Raw genomic sequence first — 23404 nt, forward strand, 5'->3', positions numbered from 1 at the left:
TCTCAAAAAACCAAAAAAAAAAAAAAAAAAAAAAGAAGATTGGTAGATATTATTATAGAATATACAGATGCCCATGACAGACAGTTAATAGCAAAATATTTTCTTTCTAGAGGTGTATGAAAGCAAAAGTCATTCCATGACATCACAGAACTTTTGAGAAATGTTGAAGTGAAATAATAACAAACTATGACAAGAAGGCTGTCCCAAAGAAAATGGCTCATGGCAGTAATTCTAGAATACAACCTGATTACTTTTTCTCTGCAGAAACTCTGCTCTAAGCAAGTATTGAAGTTGCCTTCATGTTTTGCTTCATCACCTAGTGCATTTCAATCTTTTTATATCAGTGAAGGACACTCTTTGTGGAAAGCTAATTCTAACTATAATTTTATTGAGGGTAAATAATCAAACTAAAAGTCTAAGGCATAATTCATCGTGTAGCTAAAGATGCTGACTTTCAGTACATCCTTCTCCTTGATACTTTCTTTGAGCTTTGGAAAGAAGTATTCTCTCTTTTTAAAGCAAATTTTGTAAATGTTAATCTCTCTGATGAATTTAAACAAGAAAGCAGGAAAATGAAGAGATGTCAGTGACTAGTGACAAAATTATCAAAGCAAGTGTTTGTTTTGACAGTATCCAAGACAGTAAGAAGAGACAAACAGAAAGGGTCTGATTTTGTGTTGTTATTGTTTTTATTTTTGAAACAAGTTTTCATTATGTAAGCTACATTGTCTAGAATTCTTACAAAGTCTGGACTGGATTCACACTCATGGAATCTTCCTGTATGGATTCCTGAGTTCTGGGAATACAAGCATCATCAATCATGCTCAGTCTGAACCTGTGGGGTTTTTTGTTGTTGTCGTTTTTGTATTTTTGTTTTTTAATTCTCATTTTTAAAATTGTGTCAACACACGTTGAAGTCCATCCTACCTGTCATAAGTATTTATTTTCCTGTTTTCCAAGCTAATTTGGAGATTCTGACAGCAGTAGTCAAGATTAATTTCAGCTAATGAAACATAATTTGTGATGGATTGTTAATAAATATTTTTGCATTTTATGCACTGGAATATATGTCTGATATTTGATTCAGTCAAAGTGTTACACTTATTAACAGATATAAACCTATTTGAACAAAATGAACTATTTGTGAGCTACGAAAGTGATTCCAAGCTAGGCAATCTGCTCTCGGAATGATCTGCATGCATGCACAATTAATAACCATTCACTGGACTCCTTAGACGTTGCTCAGTATGTCAGTTACACATTCTTCCAGGAAAGGGAGCCATGTAAAAGTTACCGAAGACTCTACAATCATAATTACCACTGTCAGAAAACAAGATATCCTTCAGAACTCTCAGTCTAGAAAGCAGGATGGAGTCCCAGATGGCACTGTACTGTAATGATTCTCCCGATTCCTCACATGCACGAGTATTTACTTACATCTATTCTACCTTCTCACAAGCCTTCTAGAAATCCTCCCTTTCCAGATACAGCCTTTGGAAGGAGCGGGATCATAGTGCTGTATTGCTTCTGTGAGTGTGTAGCTTTCCGAACCCAACTCCAACTGGGGCAGCTGATCACATCCATTACCTTTCACTGCAAGCTTTGCTGTTATTCCTCAGTATGGATTATTAAATCGTTGCTGTCTACAATGTCAAGCTTACCAAATTTAACTGTTATTAACTTAATAAGGTGCCTTATTATTCAATGGTCTCAGTTACAAACTCATTTATTCCCTAAAGGAAAATGAACTGGAATCGTCATTTAATGTACATAATGTTTTCGTTGTCTCTTTGATGACTACACATAAAGCAGCAATTCTCAACCTGTGGGTCACAACCACTTCGGGGGTTGAAAGACCCTTCCATAGAGGTCATCTAAGATTTTGGGAAAGCACAGATATTTATGTTACAATTTGTAACGGTAACAAAATTGCAGTTACAAAGTAACAATGAAAATAATTTTATAGCCGGGCGGTGGTGGCTCACGCCTTTAATCCCAGCACTCAGGAGGCAGAGGCAGGCAGATCTCTGTGACTGGTCTAGAAGAGCTAGTTCCAGGAACCAAAAAGCTACAGAGAAACCCTGTCTCAAAAATCAAAAAAAAAAAAAAAAGAAAAGAAAATAATTTTATGGCTTGGGGTCCCCAGAGCATGAAGAACTGTATTAAAGGGTCAGAGCATTAAGCAGTTGGAGAACCACTGGCATTTATTCTTAGGCTAACAAGATGGCTCAGTGGATCAGTTAATTTTTCAATTCAGATCTCAAGAGCCTGCATAAAGCCAGATGTGCTAGTGCATGGCTCAGATAGTTCTCCATCCCTGAAGATAAAATTAAGAGAGCAAATCCGCCAGTGTACAAGAATTTGTTAATAGAAATGATTCAAAGGTAGCAATTCTCTGATATATATGAACTGAGGGAGATATAATGACATGTAAAATACTGTTCATGTGAATCATTGTGCCTGCAAAAGGAACTTGCAACCAGTACCAACATAGCAGTAGTGCAACTGATTTTTAAACCACACTGGCATTTTAAAAGTATTTCAAGCATAAAAATAAATGTTGTTTTTTTATTATTTTATTCAACTGTCTTACCTATGTTAGGGAAATAGAAATATAGATTGTATTTTGAGGAAGTGAGTATCAAAGGATTTATAGACATCTAAATGAAGCAAGAGAGGCTTTTTAATTTGTCCAACTGTTTTCTTTTTTATGATGGAAGTGTGTAATAAAGAGTCTCTTATTTAACCTGGAACTTTAGTAAATCTATTAGAATATGACATAGATGAAAATATAAACTCAATAAATACTAGTTAATTTTTCCAAACAACCCACATATGTACTAAAATCAAGAATTTTAATCGTTTATGTAATTGTACTTTTTTTCTTACAAGCCCTGCCTTTTCCTAAATAGCTCATTATCAGTTTGAAGAAGAGTTAATGTTTATAGTTATGGCTTAGTTAGAACCACATGTTAATGTTTAAAGACAGAAACCAAATGAATACTATGATTTACAACACAGATATTCAAATGACTAAGGCAGACTGGGAACATGAATTTATCTAAAATATCCTATTCGGCTTTTTATTATTTTATTTTTTAATAAGAAAACAAACTATCTTTTTTTTTTCATTTTACATACCAATTCCAGTTCCCACTTCCTCCCCTCCTCTCATTCCCTCCACCTTTCCTCCCTACCTTACCCCCTATCCACTCGTCAGAGAGGGTAAGGCACATTGCTTTGGCAAAGGTCCAAGGCCCTCCCTACTATATCTAGGCTGAGCAAGGTATCCATCCAAAAAAATGGGTTCCCCAAAAGCCAATACAATCAGTAGGGATATTTTGATTGAGGGAGCCATTATGGGACTTGCAAGAAACCTGACATTAGAGAAATTTGCAGGAGTCTACAGGGATAACCCCAGCTAAGACCCTAAGCAATAGAGGAGAGGGTGCCTGAATTGGCCTTGTGATGTAGTCAGGTTGATGATTATCTGAAATGTTTCCATAGAACTTTCTTCCAGTACCTGATGGAAACAGAGGCAGAGACCTGCAGCGGAGCACTGGGCTGAGCTCCCAAAGTTCAGTTGAAGAGTGGGATGAGTGAGAATATGATCAAGGAGATAAAGACCATGATAGTGATAGGGACACCCACTGACACAGTTTACCTGAGCTAATGGAAGCTCACCAACTCTAAACAGACAGGGAAAGAACAAACATAGGCCCAAACTAGACCCTCTGAATGTGGATGACAGATGTATGACTGGAAATTTCTTTAAAGAGTCTGACTTATGACTATAGATGGATCTTAGAGTTTAGCTTCCTAGAAAATCCCCTTAGAATCTTTAGACTATCAGTCCAGATGACCTGTGACTCTTGGCCAGATGACCTGTGACAACCTCTTTAAGTTTTCCAGAAATGAGAAGAATGAAGGTTTGTGGACGCAACTCCTCTGATGTTTTCATACAAGTGAATTTTAAAAATTATGATCAATTAACTTAAGAACAATTTGATTGCATTTCCTTTCCTCTATAAGGTATTTTTTAAGATACTACAAAAAACAATAACTCTAAATCCTCCCCAGGGGATGCTGACTGGTTCCTGAATTCAGATCTTCAAGTTTGTGTGCTTTGAAGCCAACCATAGTAGATAGATTGTGTTAAATCATGATCCATCTGTTTGTACGCAGGCGTGCCCACAGTCCAACATTTGTTGTTCAGACACCATCATCCTTACAAAGCCCCTTGTAAACACAGACGTCCTACCTCTAAAGACCAAGTGAAACAGCCTGCCATGAATGAGGGAAGATTTTTTCCTCTTATTTATTTTTTTAGACAAATCTGGAAATGATCCCAGATCATGCATCATCCCCTTTAATTTAGATTTCAGCTGGGAGAGCTGTGGAGAAACTAAACCTCGTTTATTTATAATATAGGGGCTCATTATTTTTCCTCCTGGAAAGCATCTGTTTTTAGTTCTTCTGAAGTAATGTTAGGTAAATGCCTTGAAACAGCTCCATGGATTCATGCTTTAGTTACACATTTGGCTTCATTCTGTTAAACCTAGCAATGGTCACCTCGCCATAATAATTATGGACCTAGATGCTAAATAAGTATACAGTGTAATATGAGTATGGATAATCCCCCATGTTTAAAGATTAAAACTTGTGGTTTTCTAAATCTGACTAAATTTTTCCAGGCAATAAAGTGAGAATTAATATAGAAGATAAACCAGATTTACCTGTCTCCTAAATATATGTTTCTTATTTCTTTTTTGTATTTTAACTTCTCTCAGTGTCTGTTTGGGCATTGTGAAGTGTGGAAATAAAACTAGCACTGACGTATTCCTTTTTAATAATCAGATTTTTGTTTCAGCAGTTGGTAGGGAAGTGATGAAATTGAGAAAGTCATTAGTTAAGTTCAGTATCTTTCCTTCTAAGCAAATCTATTTTATTTCTACATTAAATAAAGTTTTGATTTTAGTTGCTAGGCAAGAAAAAGTAATTGCACCACTGTGCCTGGAATATTTATTTATTGGCATGAGAATTTCCATAAAAAATAAATCACCTAATCATCATCTTCTTATACTAAAGAAAATGGAATCCCTATGGCTGACAGGGAAGCAGGGAGCGAAGGGAAAGACACACACACACACACACACACACACACACACACACAGAGAGAGAGAGAGAGAGAGAGAGAGAGAGAGAGAGAGAGAGAGAGAGAGAGAGAGAGAGATAGATTTAAAAGGCACTTACACTTTTGCATGGATTATTATGGTAATGAAATACTATCATGATTACTTTTAATGGACTAACAATATTCTTTTCTTCATGAACTAAATAAATTGAAGTTTCTTGTTGGAAAGCCTCTCCCCAAACACAGTAGTAAGTAAGATCTGGGTCATAGGATTAGAGTTCATTTAGGCAGTGCTTAGCAGTGCTTTGGTGAAATGAGGAATTGAGCCCTTAGAGGCAATTTCCTAGCAGAGAACTTGTCTTTGGAGAGGTGTTGAAACACTGCCAGTCTACCCTATCCCGTCAAGGCACTCTGGAAGCAATGCTCATCTGGATATCCTATGCCCATTAACATACAAATGTCAAATGGTGTCTTTGTAGATGTTTGTCCATATACTTTATTATTTTTGTAAATTTTTGGTTGAGAATTTTACACGTAAATATACTCTAGTTATATAATTTCCATGTTTCCAAAAAATTATTGCTTGAGGATTTTATATATGGATGCTATAATATGTGATGATATACACCCAACATTCCCACTTTTTACTCACCCTGGGACCCCCACACACATACATTCCCCTGAGAGGAGTCTAGTTCTGAGGGTGTAAACAATCTTCAGGAAACAGCTTGGCAATTTATGAAAATAATATCAGGTACTACTGTAGAGCCTGTAACTTCCCCAACAATGGGTCTTGATCCAGGACTATAGTACTAGGCATGGATATACCCCTGGAGGAAGATAACTCAAACTATAAGAAAGCATGTAGTTACCCTATAAGAATGACTAGTCAACACAGGTGAATTCTTGAATGGTAGATCAGTATGGCAGTATGCAGCATTGGGTGACAGGTGAGGCTCTTGATTTCTTTTCTCCGTAGCAGACTATGTAGCCCTTTGTGGCACAATAAAAGCTAGCCAACAGGTGAGATTTTCCTAGTTTGTTTGAGATTGATTTCTCTAAGTCTTATGGGCAAAATGTGTGGTATCTTTAGCCATAAGGGTCTATATCATGTGGTTATGGTGGGTAACCTAGATAGCATTTGTTGATTTTGGAGACCTCTGAGATGTCCCTAACTAGTAACTTGTAAGAAAGTATTCCATGCATTATACTATGATTTTCATTTAATAACATGTGTCTTTGGTGAGAAGCATTGTCTACTCAGTCAAAAACATCATGTGAAGTACATGCACAATAGTTTACTAACTAGTGCATTCCTATAAGGCTTTTCATACTTACTTAATATTAGATGTTATTTCCCAAAGCTATAAAAAAACAATATTATTGTCCTTGCTTCCTAAGATAATCTAACTAGTTAGTGTTCCTCTTAAAACATCACCTTCTATCTTCTTTGCAACCGACGTTAACAACTCAGTCACCATTCTCCTACCATTTTGGACAGCTACATATTATTGATCATCCATTTTCTGTCTATCCATTGGTATGTATATACGCATATGCAATGTTATATACCTATGTATAAATATACATATATTTAAACTTATTTACTGCATCCACACTGTGTAAGTACTTTATATGATTGAGGAAATGTGAAAAAAATCCATGCCTCAGCATGTACAGGCTTTACCACCCAGCCTCGTGACCCTAGCTTGACCCCAGGAACCACATAGTAGAAGGAGAGAACAGAGTACCATGGGTTGTTTTCTGACCTTTTCATAAACTCTGACTTCCATGGGTGTGCCATGGCACACTTTCTTACTCCCGAATAAATAACTCCAAATAACTAAATGTAATGAAAAATTTCTAAAATCTATATATACCATCAGGGCAAAGTTGCAAGCTGGTACCCAATGATATCCATTCTTTGACATAATTGGGAAAAGTAAGCTAAAATCAAGAGTTTGGGGTCAATCTTTATTTGTTAACTTTTCACAATCCCCAGATTTCTTGCAGTACTGATGAAAGTGAAAAGTGAGGGTTTGGCCAGAACTTACATTTTTCTAGACCTGGAAAAATACAGAAATGTTGCATGTGGGAGGGGAGGAGCTAGAACTTAGAGCAGAGGAAGATATAAATCACAGAGTTCAATTCACCTTCCTAATTCATTTCTCCCTTCTTTGTCAATTATGAGGAATTTTCCATCTGGTTTCAGCATATAATACTGACTGACAGTATATCCTGAGACTATTTGATCAGTCAAAACAACTAATTTTATTCATATGAATACAGTACATCCAGCCCCGTTAATATTGCTGTGACAAACGATGAATTAAAGCCTGCAACTACATTTTTCTTCGTAGTACAGTTTTTTTAACAAGGAAAGATAAATGAATGACTCTAGCCTTCAGTGCAAGAAATTGGAGAAAATACACATCATGTAGCCTGGGGGACAAGAAGGCAGTCAGCCTGAACTCTTCCTAAGTGGCTCAGGTCGAGGAGAAGGGGCCTGACTGAGGGCTGTGAGAGTAAATCTAATAATCACTCCCTTAGTTTCCTTAATAGATTGGTGTAAATTAACTGCTTGAAGAAGCAAGAAGGAGACAGTATTGCTGAATCATTAGGTACCTTACAATAATTTAAATATCACATTCCCAATTTTTTTTTAAAAAAAGGTCTTTAATGAGGCTGGGCATGTGGTGAGAAGAACAGCAAACATTGAGCGGCAAAATAAGAGATAACACATGTCTTATTCATAGACAGGAGGGCAAAGCACTCAGGAAAACTGTAAGAAACATTGTAATACATTTTAATCTCCATCTGCACAGTATAAATGGTTAGATTAACCATCAGGTAAACTTTTTGCAGTTTCCCTGCACTCCCGCAATCCTGCCTCATTCCTCTTTTCCTCTGGCTGATTTGAAGTCAACTCGGGTGTAATCTATGTGTTTAGTGACTAATATTTTTTTCCCTTAGCTTCACTAGCCAAAAATCAGATGATGATTACGAAGATTACACTTCTAATAAAACATGGGTGTTGACTCCAAAGGTTCCTGAGGGTGACGTCACTGTCATCTTAAACAACCTACTGGAAGGATATGACAACAAACTCCGGCCTGATATAGGAGGTATGAAAATGCTTTGGGTTCTGTGCTGTAGAGGAGACCCATCAGGCCTAGTTACTTAATTCGAAAAACATATCATTATATTCCAAGAGCCAGAAAGTTTAAAATTATAATCCTACAATTTTCAATATAGAGAAAGGGTATATAAATAGCATTTAAGCCTGGTGGTAGCAATGGTGAAGCTTTACAACTGCTAGATATTTTTCTAGATATTATAAAGATTTTAGTTGTTAAAAAATTACTGCTGTTGTTCCATCAAAACTCCTGATGAAATAACAACAGAGAGAAAAGAAATCAAAATGAAGAATAGCAGAGAAGGTTTTGGGTAGACACAACTATGTAATACCCAGCTAAAATTTCAGAGACGCTAGCAATACATAGTATTTGGCATCATAGTGGGGGATGGACTAACCTATGCCTAGTCAAACTGGATCAGATAGTCTCTCATTCTATTCCAGAATCAGGGTGTGAACTGTGAAAATCCTTTTCATGTAATAGAAGAGAAAAACAGAGATGGTTAAACATGTTTGGGCTTAGAATGTCATTCACTTTTGTACAGACAGTATCTGTCCAAGTAAGATCCACCAACCCCAAAGTCAAGAGACAACGAAGTAACCTCCTTCACAGGAAGTGAAGGGTTTGGATGTTACCACTGGTGAAGAATTCCATCTGTCACAGAGAGTTCGGGCATGGTACTTTCAAGGAAAATGAATAAGATGAGATAAAAGTGCTTGAATTAGAGCCCAGAAGGACCTCGTGTATTTTCTGCTAATTAGATTTTAAATCAATATAGTTCATATTCATTTGATTGTTAGCATTACACCACCTATTTTTAATATTAGTTCTGTCTATAAGATTGCTGTGTAATGGGCTTGCTGGCGGTTTCTTTTTACTATCTACGCAGTCACAGCAACCCAGTAGGTCATTAGTGAAGATCTCGTTTTGATGTGGGTTGGAGATGTTTGAGGGCAAAGTGGTGGTGAAAGAACTGACAAGAGCAATGTCACATTATTGCTGTTTGTGTCTACTTTGAACTTTTAATACATAATTCCCCTGCCACTTAGTATTCGTGTTTCTATATACATCAATCAAGTGGGGTCAGGAGGCACAAACAGTTTCTAGAGCTCAGAGAGAAAAAAAAATGATAAAATTCAGGATATCTGAGAGAATGCTATAGAAAAGAAAACAAAAAGATTTTTTTTATTCTTCACTTTTGTATACTCTAACAAGAAAAAGCCAAAAACTACTACACTTGCTTTTTGAAACAACATACTTAAAAAGAGATATTTCTTTGAAAAAAAATCATTATGAAAAGCTAAGGTATTGACTAATACTGAATTAGTCCTGTGTGATCATTTCTAATGCAGCTAAGTGAGATAGGCTAAGAAACAGACAGAAAATACAGTTTTGTTCCTGGTTAAAAAAACAAACAAACAAACAAAAATTATATCCCTCTAATTTTCCTTGCAGTGAAACCGACATTAATTCACACGGATATGTATGTGAACAGCATTGGCCCAGTGAATGCTATCAATATGGTGAGTTTTAAAATATAATTTGTTTTTAGCTAAGAAATAATAAGGAATTTTTTAAAAAGGGAATCAAAAGTTTGCAAAGGAAAGATAAACTTAAAGACTGATTTTTTTCATGTCAATTGAAGCAGTTAAAAATTTAAGGATTTTTGTCATAAAACTCAAACATGGTTAGAAATGAAATCAATGAGTGTAATTTTGATTTAATGTTGATACAACAATCACTGTAAACCTGTCAATTGCTACCTACAGCAAAATATGAAACTCTTTTATGATTTAGAAGATTGACAATGTAGAAATAATGCTTTGCTTCAATTTATAAATCTTTTCCAGAGAAAATATTCATACTTATAATATTTTCAGCCCAAATCTGAAAAAATACAATACTACAAATGAAATACTACATTTATTATAGAACACAAAATATAAGGGAATAAATTTATAGTATATTTTAATATAAATATTATTGTAAAATAAAATAAAGAAGCAAATGTGGTAAAAATACATAGCAGAAAAATACTATTTCAGTACACAGCATATAGTATAATAATATGATAAATTATGGTAATATTATGATTTAAAATTGGCATTTGCCATGCTAGAATAAATTTATTCTATACAGATAAATACAGAGACTCAGATAAAATGATATAAAACTTACATAATCATGAAAATAATCCTCAGTTTTTTACATCTTTAGTGTCCTGATACAAGCGCTAAATATTTAAAGACAGTCTGTAAGTAATAATTTAGCTTTGTCCTTATTGACAGTATATTGAAAGAGATTATCTTGGTTTCAGAATTATGTTTTTTAGAAATTGTCTCTTAGTTCTATAAAATGCTGTTTTTTATTATTGTATTTTAATTTTCATTTTGTTTAATACTAAAGTGTGTTCACATTTATCACATCATTTTACTTCTCAGCTCAGCATTAATTAGTTAAAATAGTTATTAAAATTAGCTTCTCTCTCTTAAAAAATTAACCTTCAAGCCCTAAACTAAACTGTGAGCAACGTATAAGACATAAGCAGTGTACTGTTTGTTGTGTGCTATGGTGAGACACGGTAGCAGCTAATACAGACAAAAGCGGTACAGAACAGCGTGGAAGAAGAGAGAGAAGCGTATCCTGATGTTGCATATGGTTCTGAAAAAACAATGCTTCCCCTGGTGCCTCGAGTTTTTCAGCATAAAATGGTGTATATATATAGGCTACTGGACACCTAAGAGGCTTTCTGAATCTTCTGTATTCTAAGAACTATAAGTTGATTTTTGTCTGTCCCACTTTTCCTATTTCAAACCAATCTGATTGAAATCAAGATATTAAGTAATACAAGAACCAGGAATGGTTATTTGGAACCATGAGGATAGTACATTATTTATGATATTCTTTATTATTATAAGACTTGATTCTTTGGATTATTGACTTAAAGTGGGATATTAATCAGCTAACATGTGAAAAGCATTTAGTAAGAAGAATGACCCAAAGTAAAAATTTCTGAAGAGTCACACACATACAAACAAATACACAGACACACATAGACAGACATACACACACACAGAAAGAGAGAGACATACACATACACAAAACACATACATAAACACAGAGAAACACACAGTCATACACAGACACACTAAGGGTTGGCTATTTGGCCAGAAATCAAAACTTTATGAAACTGATGTCAAACCCAGATATGGTAGTGATATCATCAGGAAAGCTATTAATTCCTTTTGAGCTATTCAAAACCCAAACAAAACTGCCTCATCTGGCAATATTCATGGGACTGAGAAACACAAACACTCTAAATCCTCTGTTCTTTTTAAAACAGGAATATACAATTGATATATTTTTTGCCCAAACCTGGTATGACAGACGTTTGAAATTTAACAGTACCATTAAAGTTCTCCGGTTGAACAGCAATATGGTGGGGAAAATCTGGATTCCAGACACTTTCTTCAGGAACTCCAAAAAGGCTGATGCTCATTGGATCACCACTCCCAACAGGATGCTGAGAATTTGGAATGATGGTCGAGTTCTCTATACCTTAAGGTATTTTTTGGAGGGGAAAGGGGTGTTTGTTGGAAACAAAAGAACAAAATCAACCCTATGCTTTTAGGAAGGAAGGATAGATGGAAAGAAAGGGAAGCATTTGGCTCTTTGCTTTCTGTCTTGTCCTATGAACTCAGGCAACTGTAAAATTTCTATGTACAGAAGATATTGGAAGGACTTGGTTCTAGAATACATATCAAACTTCTTTTCTACATAAGAAGCATGACATTTCTCTTGTTACATTTTCTATTTCAATGAATTAAGCAAGCAAAGATATAAATTATTAGAAAAGGTGGAGCCCCCACCAACTTACCTCTCATTCTTTAATGGAAGTATAGAAGTACTATAGCTAGTACTTCTTAGCTGTCAGGTAAGTAAGGATCTTACACACATGTTTGTTAGAAGTGAAAAGAGTGATGGTACAATGCTAACTGCAGGGCATAATACATAATACATAAGTATTTCAGACATAAAATTATTTGTATATTAGCGGAAATTTAAATAGCACACTTCTAGGTTTTGGCATGTAAAAGGTACCAGTAAAATATATGTCTCATAATTCTTAATACTGAATATATGAACCATACTATTTTAAAATTGCCTGAAACTTTACCATTTAGATTAGTTATTGAGAAAAATGGCTCCAACTGCGAAAGTAAGCCATTGTGTCTATTTTAAAGTCATTTAAACTTATTAAATTACTGATAAGGTAATGATTAAAAAACGAAATGAGAAAATCAAAGTCTGTATTATACATCAGAGCTCAAACTGGCTTTTGAAATATGCAATCATTCTCCGTATCTCGGGTCTTATCATTTTATAATAATGTTGTAGTCATTTTTTAGTTCTATTAGTTTGAGGAAGCACTATACTGTTTAATTATGGAAGTATCCTAAAAATGTCAATTATTGCCTGGTTAAGACTTGAGACTATGTACATACATAGAGAAAGAAAGATGATTTTAGCTCAGTTTCTTATCTGAACTAAAAGTGTCTGTATATGTATGTGCATGTGTATAGGGCTATATATTTCTGATTCTGTATTTATACCTGCAATCTATCTGCATTATCTTTAATTTGTAATAATTTCACTTTAATTTTGAGAGATAATTCTGATAAAAAATCAAATTTAATTAAAATCTCATTTATGAATAAAGCCAAGATTTTCTTTGAAAAAAATCATAAGAAGAAAATTATTAAGTCCTCCCTGCTATGAAAAGTGGTAAGCCTACATCCAAATCCTTTGACTGGTTCTTGGTCATGTGACCTTGAGGAGGTTCAAATATCACAGAGCACTAACAGTGTATTCTTAGGAAATAGTTCACTTAGTCCATGCCTTATACGCATTAAAGATGCACAGAAAAGTCATTAATTGCTTTATTACACTACAAAAATTTAAATGAGCCCATTAAAAGTTATATCTATTGGAAATTCTTTAAAATTAAACTCTTATAAAATAATAGTTTTATCACTTAAGCAGTGGCATAGTAGGTTATAAGAAATCCAACTCACAGATGTGAATGTTTTGAAAATTACCAACCATTACCATTACAGTGTAACTTTTTCCCATGCCTCTGCAAAGGAGGTCAGAACATCTGGACTCCTTTAGATTTAGACTCCTGGAGTCTCAGTCCAGGGCGTGAAACTCAGGATTCTTTAGGCTTTAATTATGTACAAAATGGAATTCGATGGCTAAGGCTTTCTCAATTTCTCAGTGTATGTGCATTTAGCATCTCCTTTATGTGTTTAGATAACCCCCTTCTTTATAGCATTCTATTTGATGGCTTCATGGTGTTCTGTTGTAAAAATGCACGCAAGTCCATTGCACCGCAGAGGCATTTTAAAACCCACCTATGGCAATTTAAAGACGGCAAGTTCTTGCCAATAGAAGGCTTTGCGTTAATTAGCTGATAAGATCAGAGAACTGCCAGAATTCATATTGATGTAAACAGTAAATGTGCTCAAGTTCTGAAAACAGTTTGTTCTCTTAAACAAGTTAAATATATTCACCGAGAAATCTCCAGTGTGTGCAATTAATTTGTAAAAATAAATAAGATAAAACACAAAACAAGGAATCACATATTTTCAATAAATTGGGTTGAGCTGAAGTAGATGGTTCTGTTGCTATATAAAAATTTTCACGTAGAAATATTTTTTTAACCTGGAATTTAGAATTTTTTGTCCACTGAGGATCGCGTTGTATGATAGATATGTTAGTTTGTAGTTCAAAGGATGCCGGTGTGCAGTTTAGAAATGATGCCGGTGGTTTTCTCTGTTGTCGTTCTACGTAGGCTGACAATTGATGCTGAGTGCCAGCTGCAGTTACACAACTTCCCGATGGACGAACACTCCTGCCCCCTGGAGTTCTCCAGTTGTAAGCAGTGTTCTCTTGTATTGTGCCCTGTCACAAATTAATGTAATGAAACATAGAAGTCGCATAGTGGCTGCGGGCTATGTTATAGATTCTGAACTTTTTATTGTAATTCCAAATGACGCCAATTAAGAAAAGCTCTGCAGTAGAATTCATTGAGTGGGAAATTTTAGAAAACAGATAATGGATTGCCAGAGTCACTGTTGAGAGGACGTTAAGACCAGGTCTGAACTCAATAGAAAGGGCATAACCATTGAGTCTATACCTCCAATGGACTCAAAAGAGTTTTTTTTTAAACATATTCTTAGGCAAGATGTGCCCCACATTAACACTGTTCTGTTAGTATAATATGTGTAAAAATACATGGCATGTCAACACAATAAAAGCATGACTTATTGTTATTATCTTTATTGGATAATATAAGTTACCAAGAAGAGCTTTGACAATCCTACCATCAATTAAGCATTAACACTTCTGCACAGATATTTGAAACCAAACAGGCATCAGTTTTCTAAATGGTTCCCTATTTGTTAATCATTCACGCTAGATTATCCTTTCTCTGCTTTGTTTTTCATATGACAGTTGGACATAATTGGATACATGAAAAATTATTTATGGATTTTGAAGGATACATTTTTGTCAACATAATTTCTCTGCGAGGGAGTCAGGGAAACTCCTAAGATAAATAAAGTCATAGCCATAGTTAATTTTAAAAGACCAATCATAAGAGAAGCAGTCCTCAGTTAAGTCATCAATTCCAAGGATATAAATGTGCATAATATAAATTTAGAAAACATCCCATTATATATCTGATTTCATGCTTATCTATTTGGGTAAAATGTGTTCAGTTGTAAAGTTGACATTCCCCTCACTTTTAGAGAGAATAGCCTTACTGTCTGTTACTAACCAAGTAGAGCTGCTATTCTTTTGAGTTAGTTGAAACTCAAAAACAGGAAATAATTGTGCCATGAACTTGCAATTAACGATTGTCCTTTGAACACACGCACACAATGTAATGTCACTTACTGCTGAAAGAAAATCACTCACCACTCCACTCCCCACAGTGTTCTTTTGGGGTTTCATACTTTTCCCATCCTCAGTGTTGCTACAAATGTACCCACCTTATTTGTAGATGCCATCTATCTGCTCTTTTTTACAAAAGTAAACAAAGATTCAACCAAAATTAAAATGAAAGTGTAAAGCAAAGACTATTTTATTAAAATGAAAAGCATACTTTATGGTCATGGATTATCTAATTTATTATTATTAATATATGAATAGTTGAAGTAATGTTCATTTCTTACTTATTCATTCATGCGCCCATTCATTTGGGTCATATGAGAAAGTGAAACTAGGACCTTGTTCTATGCTCTACAATATTCTACCATTGAGTTTTAATTAAGTTCATATTTTACTGAGAAAAGGACAGTATAGTACACAGTTGTTGTGATATGAAATAGTTTTATACTAGCCTGGAATCAAGTATAATAAAGGTCTATTTGTTAGAGGGGAAACTCACAGAAAGAAAAGTGACCCTCAGTCCTCTGCATGATCTGGGAACTAGAACCAAATTCAGCAGTCAACCCTCCCCCCTCCCCCTGCACACACTTTTTCATCTACATTTACAGTACATGAGTTCAGTCCAAAAGTCAGATAGTATCTTAAAAATTATTGGCTAAAGGAGTTCCCACAGCACACAGCTAATTCATGATAATGCTGTCCACTCAGGAAATGTTCACTGTCCATCAATTCTTTAATAGAGGAATTATGATAATTACTGTTAAGAATTATATTTACACACAAATGAGCATAGAGAAATAGAAGATCTTTACAAAAAATAGTATTACACTAACAATCAGGGCAAAAGAGTGACTTTGTGTATGATATCCATAAGTATCATAGAAATTTTCTTAACTGTTTTGTAAAATAATTCTTTGTTTTGTTTTGTTTTTTTATTTTTATTTTTATTTTTTTATTCCTCTATGCTCATTTGTGTGTACCCATTGGCATTTCTACATACTAGCTTCAAATTGCATTATCTATTTATCTTAAAACTGAATCCAAACTGTATCCTAATACCATCCGGTATTTCCTCTTCTCCTTGCTCTCTGCCACACACTAGCCATGTAATCCTAGCAATCAGATGAACAACTTGATATAATTATGTCATGCTATTAGGAATTAGAGAAATACCTTTATTGAACCTTTCTCATTGTTTCTTGTGTCTACATGACTCTCAAAATCTTGACCTATTGGCAAGACTTCTCTATGAAACACTAACTTACATTTTTAAACTTTATTTTATACTGGACATTTTTGTACTATCTCAGGTGATATAAAGTACAGATACAATATTTAGAACATCATTTATTTTTTTACATTCTACGCAATTAAAAGTGATTTTTCAAAGGCAGTTTTGCTTTTGTTACTTTCACTCTTTTCCAGCAGGGTGAGTTAAGAATTTTGTTAAGTTTTCACAGAGCAGTACCTTTCAGTCCAGGGTCCTTATATGACTTGCAGTGCTGTCTCCCTTAGCATCTGCAACTTGTTCAATGAAGGTAGTTGCTACCTGTGGCCCTCCGCTGTTGCATTTAACGTGAGTATTCTCATCTCATGGTAGATGGCTATCCACGTGAAGAAATTGTTTATCAGTGGAAGCGTAGTTCTGTTGAAGTGGGTGACACACGATCTTGGAGGCTCTACCAGTTTTCCTTTGTTGGATTGAGGAATACCACTGAAGTCGTGAAGACAACTTCTGGTAAGTTGCCCTTGAGAAGAATTTTAAGAGACACATGTACTTGCAAAGTTTTTTGATGCAGATCTCTATATGATATTTAAGAAGACCATGAAGCATATTGATTTATTGGTATTTTAGTAGCACAGATGAATATACATGTAACTGATCAATTTAAAGCAAATTGAATTTGAAATAGTCTAGTACTTTATTTACTAACTTTATAAAATTAATTGCAATTATTTGTGAAAAGAAAATGTTTATTAGGTGCAAATTAATTTATTCCTTTTAGGGAGTATGTTTCTTAGTATATGAAAATGAAACATTTTCAATAACCACAAAAGTAAATGAAGTAGACATTTTAATATTTTAAAAATACTTTTCCTAAGACTTTAAGACTTAACATATTCAGTCTCTTCAAATCCCACCCTTACTGCACTTTCGCTCCTTCCCACCCAACTTTGTGATTACTATTTTTTCCTACCTTTTGTACCTAGTTTCTGTTGCACAATTAATGTTGGAATTGTGATCTTGTCTAATGTATAAAGTTAGTCTATCAGAGGTACCATCATAAGACAAGCAAACAAAACCAAAACTCCCAAATCCTCCTCTACCAGAGGCTATCAAATTTTAATATCTCCTCAGTTATAGAATTATGTATTTACCTCTCACCCTCTATGTTGGGATTTCTTCTGGATGAAGCTTGCAGAGTCCTTATGCATGCAGTTGCTGTGAATTCATATGTGCATCTGGATTATTTTGTCTGGAAATCAGTGTTCGGTTTAATTATTTTATACTGGCTTCATAACTGGTTAAGATAACATGCTTTGCATTTTGTATAGACCCGTCTTGTCACAACTGCATCAGGCATTGTCTATAGATACTGTGACATTATCTGAAACTCTTCTGGGACCAATTTTCCCAATTGCTTCATATGTATTAAAAGAACTATTCACTGAGAGTATGTGTATATGATATATACATATATGTACATATTATAAATAAAGTGATATTGGCATTAGAGAGCTGTCAATCATAAATGTAGCTAAAACTGTATTTTGTTAAGTACACATAGCCATGGCATTAATTTATTAAGAGAGGCTGAAAGTCAATATGTTTTATATAAAGTATCATGACTTTTAATGGCAGTGTGGTCTGAACAAGAAAAATTTGCATACACTCATGTTTGAATATTTGGTTCCCAGTTAGTTGAAGTGTTTAGGGAGGATTGGAAGGTGTGGACTTGCTGAGGGAATTATGTGCTTGCTAGTTTTATGTCAACATGACAAAAACTATCTGAGAGGAGGAAATCCTAATTGAGAAAATGTTTTAGTAGGATTGGGCTGTAAGCAAGATCTCAGGACATTTTCATAATAAGTGATAGATTTTGGAGGGCCCAGCATAATATGGCTTTTAACATCCCTAGGCTAGTGATCCTGTGAGCTATACAAAAGCCTGCTAAATGAGCCATGGAGAGTAGGCCAGTAAGAAAGACTCCACAGCCTGTCCATCCCTGCCTCCAGGTGCAAAGCCTAATTTGATTTCTTGCTTCTGCTTCCCTCAAGGGACCTTGATTCAGGATATCTAGCCAAATAAATCCTTTCTTCCTCAACTTGGTTTTTGTCATGATGTTTTGCCACAATAGTAACCCTAACCAATACAAGCTGTATCATTGTGTGTACACTGTCAGATTTCAAAAGCCCACAGCACTACAGTTAGCTCTGCCTTTTGACTGTGTGTCAATATTCAAACTCCCAGTGACTGTACCAGTGCCCTGCCTGACTGCTTGCTCTCACACTCCCCATGATGATGGTCATCTAACACTGTAAGCCCCCAGTAAATTCTTCTATAAAAATGTGTTGGTCATAGTGTTATTGCACAGTAATATAAAAGTAACTAATATAAATGCTATGATTTATTTTTTTCAAAACTCTCTGTGGGAGCCAATTTGATATATTTTGAAAGGAGGAACATTTCCTATGTGTAGTATGTTTGAACTCTGAAAAGTCGAATGTGGTCTCTGTGCAGAGTATTCAATGCTACTATATCAACTTAAATATGTCCCAATTTCAGACATCAGCATTAGGTTCTCACCATGCTGTCAATTATTTTAAGGAAAGACTTTGAATTATATACCTAAGTGTTAATCAGATTTCCTATAGTTCCTTTTTGCAAAATTCATAGGACATGATTTTTGTATTGAGTTATTTGGAAGGTACTGTCTCTATTACTCAGAGATGAAAAAAACAGGAACTAAGTGAAACCGAAATTTCAAAACCAGCCTTCAGCGTACCATCCTCCAAACTACAGAAGCATCTGACCCTTGCATGTCTTTCATCACTGACACGTTTATTCTAAAGACTCTTTTGTTTTGGAAAAGCAAGCAAAGAGGCTGAAACAGTACTTGAGTGCGTGGAGAAAGGTGGCCTTCTGTTTCTTCACTCACAGGGATCCTGATCATCATGTACTAGAACATCTTTTTTCCATTTGGTTCAAGCTGAAAAACAAATCAAGACTACCTTTGAACTAAAACTTCCCATATATAAAAGTAATATAAAAATATTCTCCAGTGCTTATCTCTTCCAGAAAAAGAAACTGGGATTAAGTTCTGCTGGATATTCACATTTTTATTTTTGTACCAACGCCCTAAAACAGCAGCCACAAACTCATGACTAGCATGCTTTTCGTTTACTCATTTTGTTTCAGCAAGATGTTCAGCACCAATCACAGAAGAAAAAGGCTGATGTGCATCATAAATTCCTAGTATAGGTGCCCCCCCACCGCCCATGTGACTTGGAGACTGCCTAAGGGCATTTATTAAGACAAATGTACAGAAGAGACTCCAATCACTTTAAATGTGGTCAGAATTAGCAAAGTCCCATGATAGCATCACTCTCTCCAAGAAAGTCACAGTGAAGCTCTAGGGAGAGTGAATGCTAGAGTTGTTACACTAACTTCTCTTCATGAAACTCAATTTCATGTGGAATTTAGTTGCGGGGGTGGGGTTAACAGTCACCAGTTCATTCTACTGCTTGCTCTCCTTTTAAAAATGTATGTTTTCGCCGGGCGGTGTTGGCACACGCCTTTAATCCCAGCACTCGGAAGGCAGAGACAGGCGGATCTCTGTGAGTTCGAGACCAGCCCGGTCTACAAGAGCTAGTGCCAGGACAGGCTCCAAAACCACAGAGAAACCCTGTCTCGAAAAAAATAAATAAAGAAAGAAAGAAAATAAAAATGTGTGTTTCATGTGCATTTCCATTTGAATGGCCTCATTGAAAATACAGCCTGAGTTGAAAACTAGCACCGATACCAACATGGCACCTCGATGCTTATGACAATATTCTGATTGGTGATGGTTGCACACCTTTAATCCTGGCACTCTGGAGGCAGAGACAGGTGGATCTCTGTGAGTTTGAGGCCAGCTAGGTGTACAAAGTGAGTTCCAGGACAAGTTCCAAAGCTACACAGAAAGACCCTGTCCCGAAAAAAAAATTCTAGAAAATCCAGTACAAAAGAACTGGTGAAAAGTGCGGCGAGACTCAAGAGAGCAGTTAGACAAATGTAGAACAAGCAAGGTGGAACGGAAAGCGTCGTGAACCTGATGATTTGAGATCATAGTCAAAAGCAGCTGGAAGACCAATGCGTTCTCTGCAATTTTGGTAAGAGGAGGAGGTTTATTGAGTAATTAGGAGAAAAGTGACATATCAAAGCTAGAATGTTCCAGGTTCATATCAAGCTAACATCACAAATGCCTAGCGTGTTCCCATAGCTGATGACACTAAGTTGCTGGAGATGAGCGTTGTGTATGACTCTAATGATGTTGCTCATTTATAGAATGTTGGGAAACTGTGTGGGAAGACAGGGCACAGTGACTCCTGGTTCATCATGTTTGAAGCTGGAGCCCTTTTCTCGGTATTACTTTTCTTTAAATTAGATTGCTGAACAAGCTAAATGAACATTTTTTTTAATTAGCAAAAGTAATATGTCAGAAGCAGTTAGTATGAACAGGGGTTACTATAAAGTATAATAAACTATGTTAATATATATATATATATATATATATATATATATATATATATATATGTAGGTATGTGCATTTATGCTTCCAAAACTGAGTATGTTGAAGGAGAAGGCAGAATGTACCACAGCTAGCACTGAAGCTTATACACGTCCTTTTTTATAAACAAGATACAGAAGTTTGTATAGGAAAGAATTCCTCCCTAGTTAATCCATTGCCTCTTCATAGTCCTCGAATTTACCTCCCAATTCATCTTATTTACTATCAGTACCTCTGTGCCTTCCCTTGAGGGGAATATTTTCCAGGTGGTAAATTAGTGTAGCACTTAGTGCCTTCAGTTCAGTCACTTTATCATCCCGAGGCCTGATCTAACAATCCTCTGTCCAAACCCCATCTTTTCCTGACGGTTCATTATCTGACAACAGCACCACCATGGCCCCTGTGAGCCAGGCATGAACACTCAGAGTCATGTCTCTGCCTCCCACACCTAATGAATCATGAAGGCTCCTGTGCCTCTGAAATCTCTTGTGTAACTGCCCTCCTTTCTGTTGCCATTGCCACTGTCCTAGTTCACAAATTTGTCTGTTCTTATCTGGACTATGTCTGCAGCTTATTAAGGCATGTCCCTGCTGCCAGCCGCTCTCCTCCAAGGTGTGTGCCTTGTAAATTAAACGGAAAGCAGCAGAACTTCTTGAATGCTACCAACATGCACCTGCAGCACCTGCAGCACCTGCATTCTCTCTGTGTGCTTATAGCAATTCCCCGAATGGCAAAATTAACTACAATTACCAACAATGCTGATATCACAGCCAATGACTTTGAGGATTTATTTGTGAGGATTGCATCCACTTATAGGGCATACTTTTAATAGGCCTGCTCCCAGACACATGCTTTTCCTTACTTATTACACTATTTTGTTCCCCTGTTGGTGCTATGAGACCCCACTGGACAAAGCCCAGCATATGTCAAGAATGAAGCAAATTCAATTAAACTCACACTATTCTTTCTAGTATTTAAGAAACCAGCCTCCTCATGCCATTTCCAGCATTGTTTTCTGTAGTTTCTCAGCTTATTACAAAACTCACCTGAAAACGTATGCCCCAAAATGATATTGCCTGTACTATGCTCACATTCAATCTTAATTCCCTTTCTATCTAATAGAACTTTTTAATTCACAAACAGTTTTTCAGAAAACACATTTCTTTTGTTCATTTAGTGTATGTGTGCATGAGCCACAGTGTGGCAATTATAATCCATAGGAGTTGGTTCTCTCTTTTTCACCATGTAGGTCCTGAAGATCAGACTCTTATAATACTGAACAATATCTCACAGGCCCCACCCACGACATATTATTTCTGAGACTCTCAATTTCTAAACAAATGCCTTATTCTCCTTTACGCTTTTACTGGTGGTTTCACCAAAACAGCCTGGAACCTTCAGTGCCAGTGTGAACCCTTACTTAGGTCCTGACCACTTAATTTCCAAACTAGCTTCACCTCTTAGTATTCATGTAATTTTTTTCTTAGAAATCCTTCAACACATCTTAAGTCAACATCATCACTGTCATGGAATTGCTGTAGGCATGAAATTGGGTGTTCTAGTTAACATTAAAACACAAGAAGCAAACAAAACAAAAACCTGGGATACTGGGGAGATGATTCAGGGGGTAAGAATGCTTTCTGCATAGGCACACAGCCATGAATTTGAATTCCTAGCACTCACAGGAAAAAGAAAGGCAAGTGAAAAATGCCTGCAGTGTTCTGGCTTGTGGGAAGCTCTTGTAGATGAAAGGAAATTCTATTACTGTTACCAGGATCACCATAACTAATTCTTAAAATCTCATCAACTTCCCTCCTGCGATTCTGTTATCCTGTGCGAACATACCTGCTGCTTTATTTTACATAAGACATTTTATACTCAACCTTTGACCTTTCAGGCCACCAAAGCTGACAATTACTTTGATACAACTATATCTTCTTCATCAGTTAAAATAAGTAATACAGAATTCAGTGTTGAATTTTCTCCATGTTCAGTGTTTAAACCAGCAATTAATACTTTGTGCTCTTATTATTCCTACTCATAGAATTTGGCCATCAAATTCTCTGCATTACTGCGTTTGTGTGTGTTTGTGTGTGTGTGTATGTGTGTGTGTGTGTGTGTGTGTGTGTGTATACCGAGCAGAACTTTATTCTCCATGTACACACTCTGAGATGGAAACATGAACAAAAGATTTCATAGTGGATATTGATCCTTGGGACCTAAATGCCTTCATAGTGAACCAAGAAGAAAATCTTCATACTCTCCCTTCTAGGAAACCTTCTAGTGTTGCTCTTAATGCATCTGAAACACTTGTTGCATGAAGTTTCTTCATAACTTTTTGTCAAAAATTACAGATTAGTTATTTTTTCCCTCCTCTGCTGTTCTTCAGGAAGTTTTTGAGCTCAGAC

The 23404-nt window shown here is 35.7% G+C and overlaps 1 protein-coding gene across 4 annotated transcripts in view; it reads left to right on the forward strand.

The window, feature by feature from the left end:
• The window catches only part of Gabrg2 (gamma-aminobutyric acid type A receptor gamma2 subunit), an 84281-nt gene that overhangs the window by 18147 nt on the left and 42730 nt on the right, over positions 1 to 23404 (forward strand). For all 4 annotated transcript variants that reach the window (XM_005368192.2, XM_005368193.2, XM_026789797.1 and 1 more), the window contains exons 2-6: positions 8108 to 8259; positions 9727 to 9794; positions 11615 to 11835; positions 14126 to 14208; positions 16826 to 16963. In XM_005368192.2, the coding sequence (XP_005368249.1) occupies positions 8108 to 8259; positions 9727 to 9794; positions 11615 to 11835; positions 14126 to 14208; positions 16826 to 16963 (662 nt within the window). The remainder of the gene's footprint in view (positions 1 to 8107; positions 8260 to 9726; positions 9795 to 11614; positions 11836 to 14125; positions 14209 to 16825; positions 16964 to 23404) is intronic.

The sequence above is a fragment of the Microtus ochrogaster genome, unplaced genomic scaffold (genome assembly GCF_000317375.1).
Source record: "Microtus ochrogaster isolate Prairie Vole_2 unplaced genomic scaffold, MicOch1.0 UNK30, whole genome shotgun sequence".
In the NCBI taxonomy this organism is placed as follows: domain Eukaryota; kingdom Metazoa; phylum Chordata; class Mammalia; order Rodentia; family Cricetidae; genus Microtus; species Microtus ochrogaster.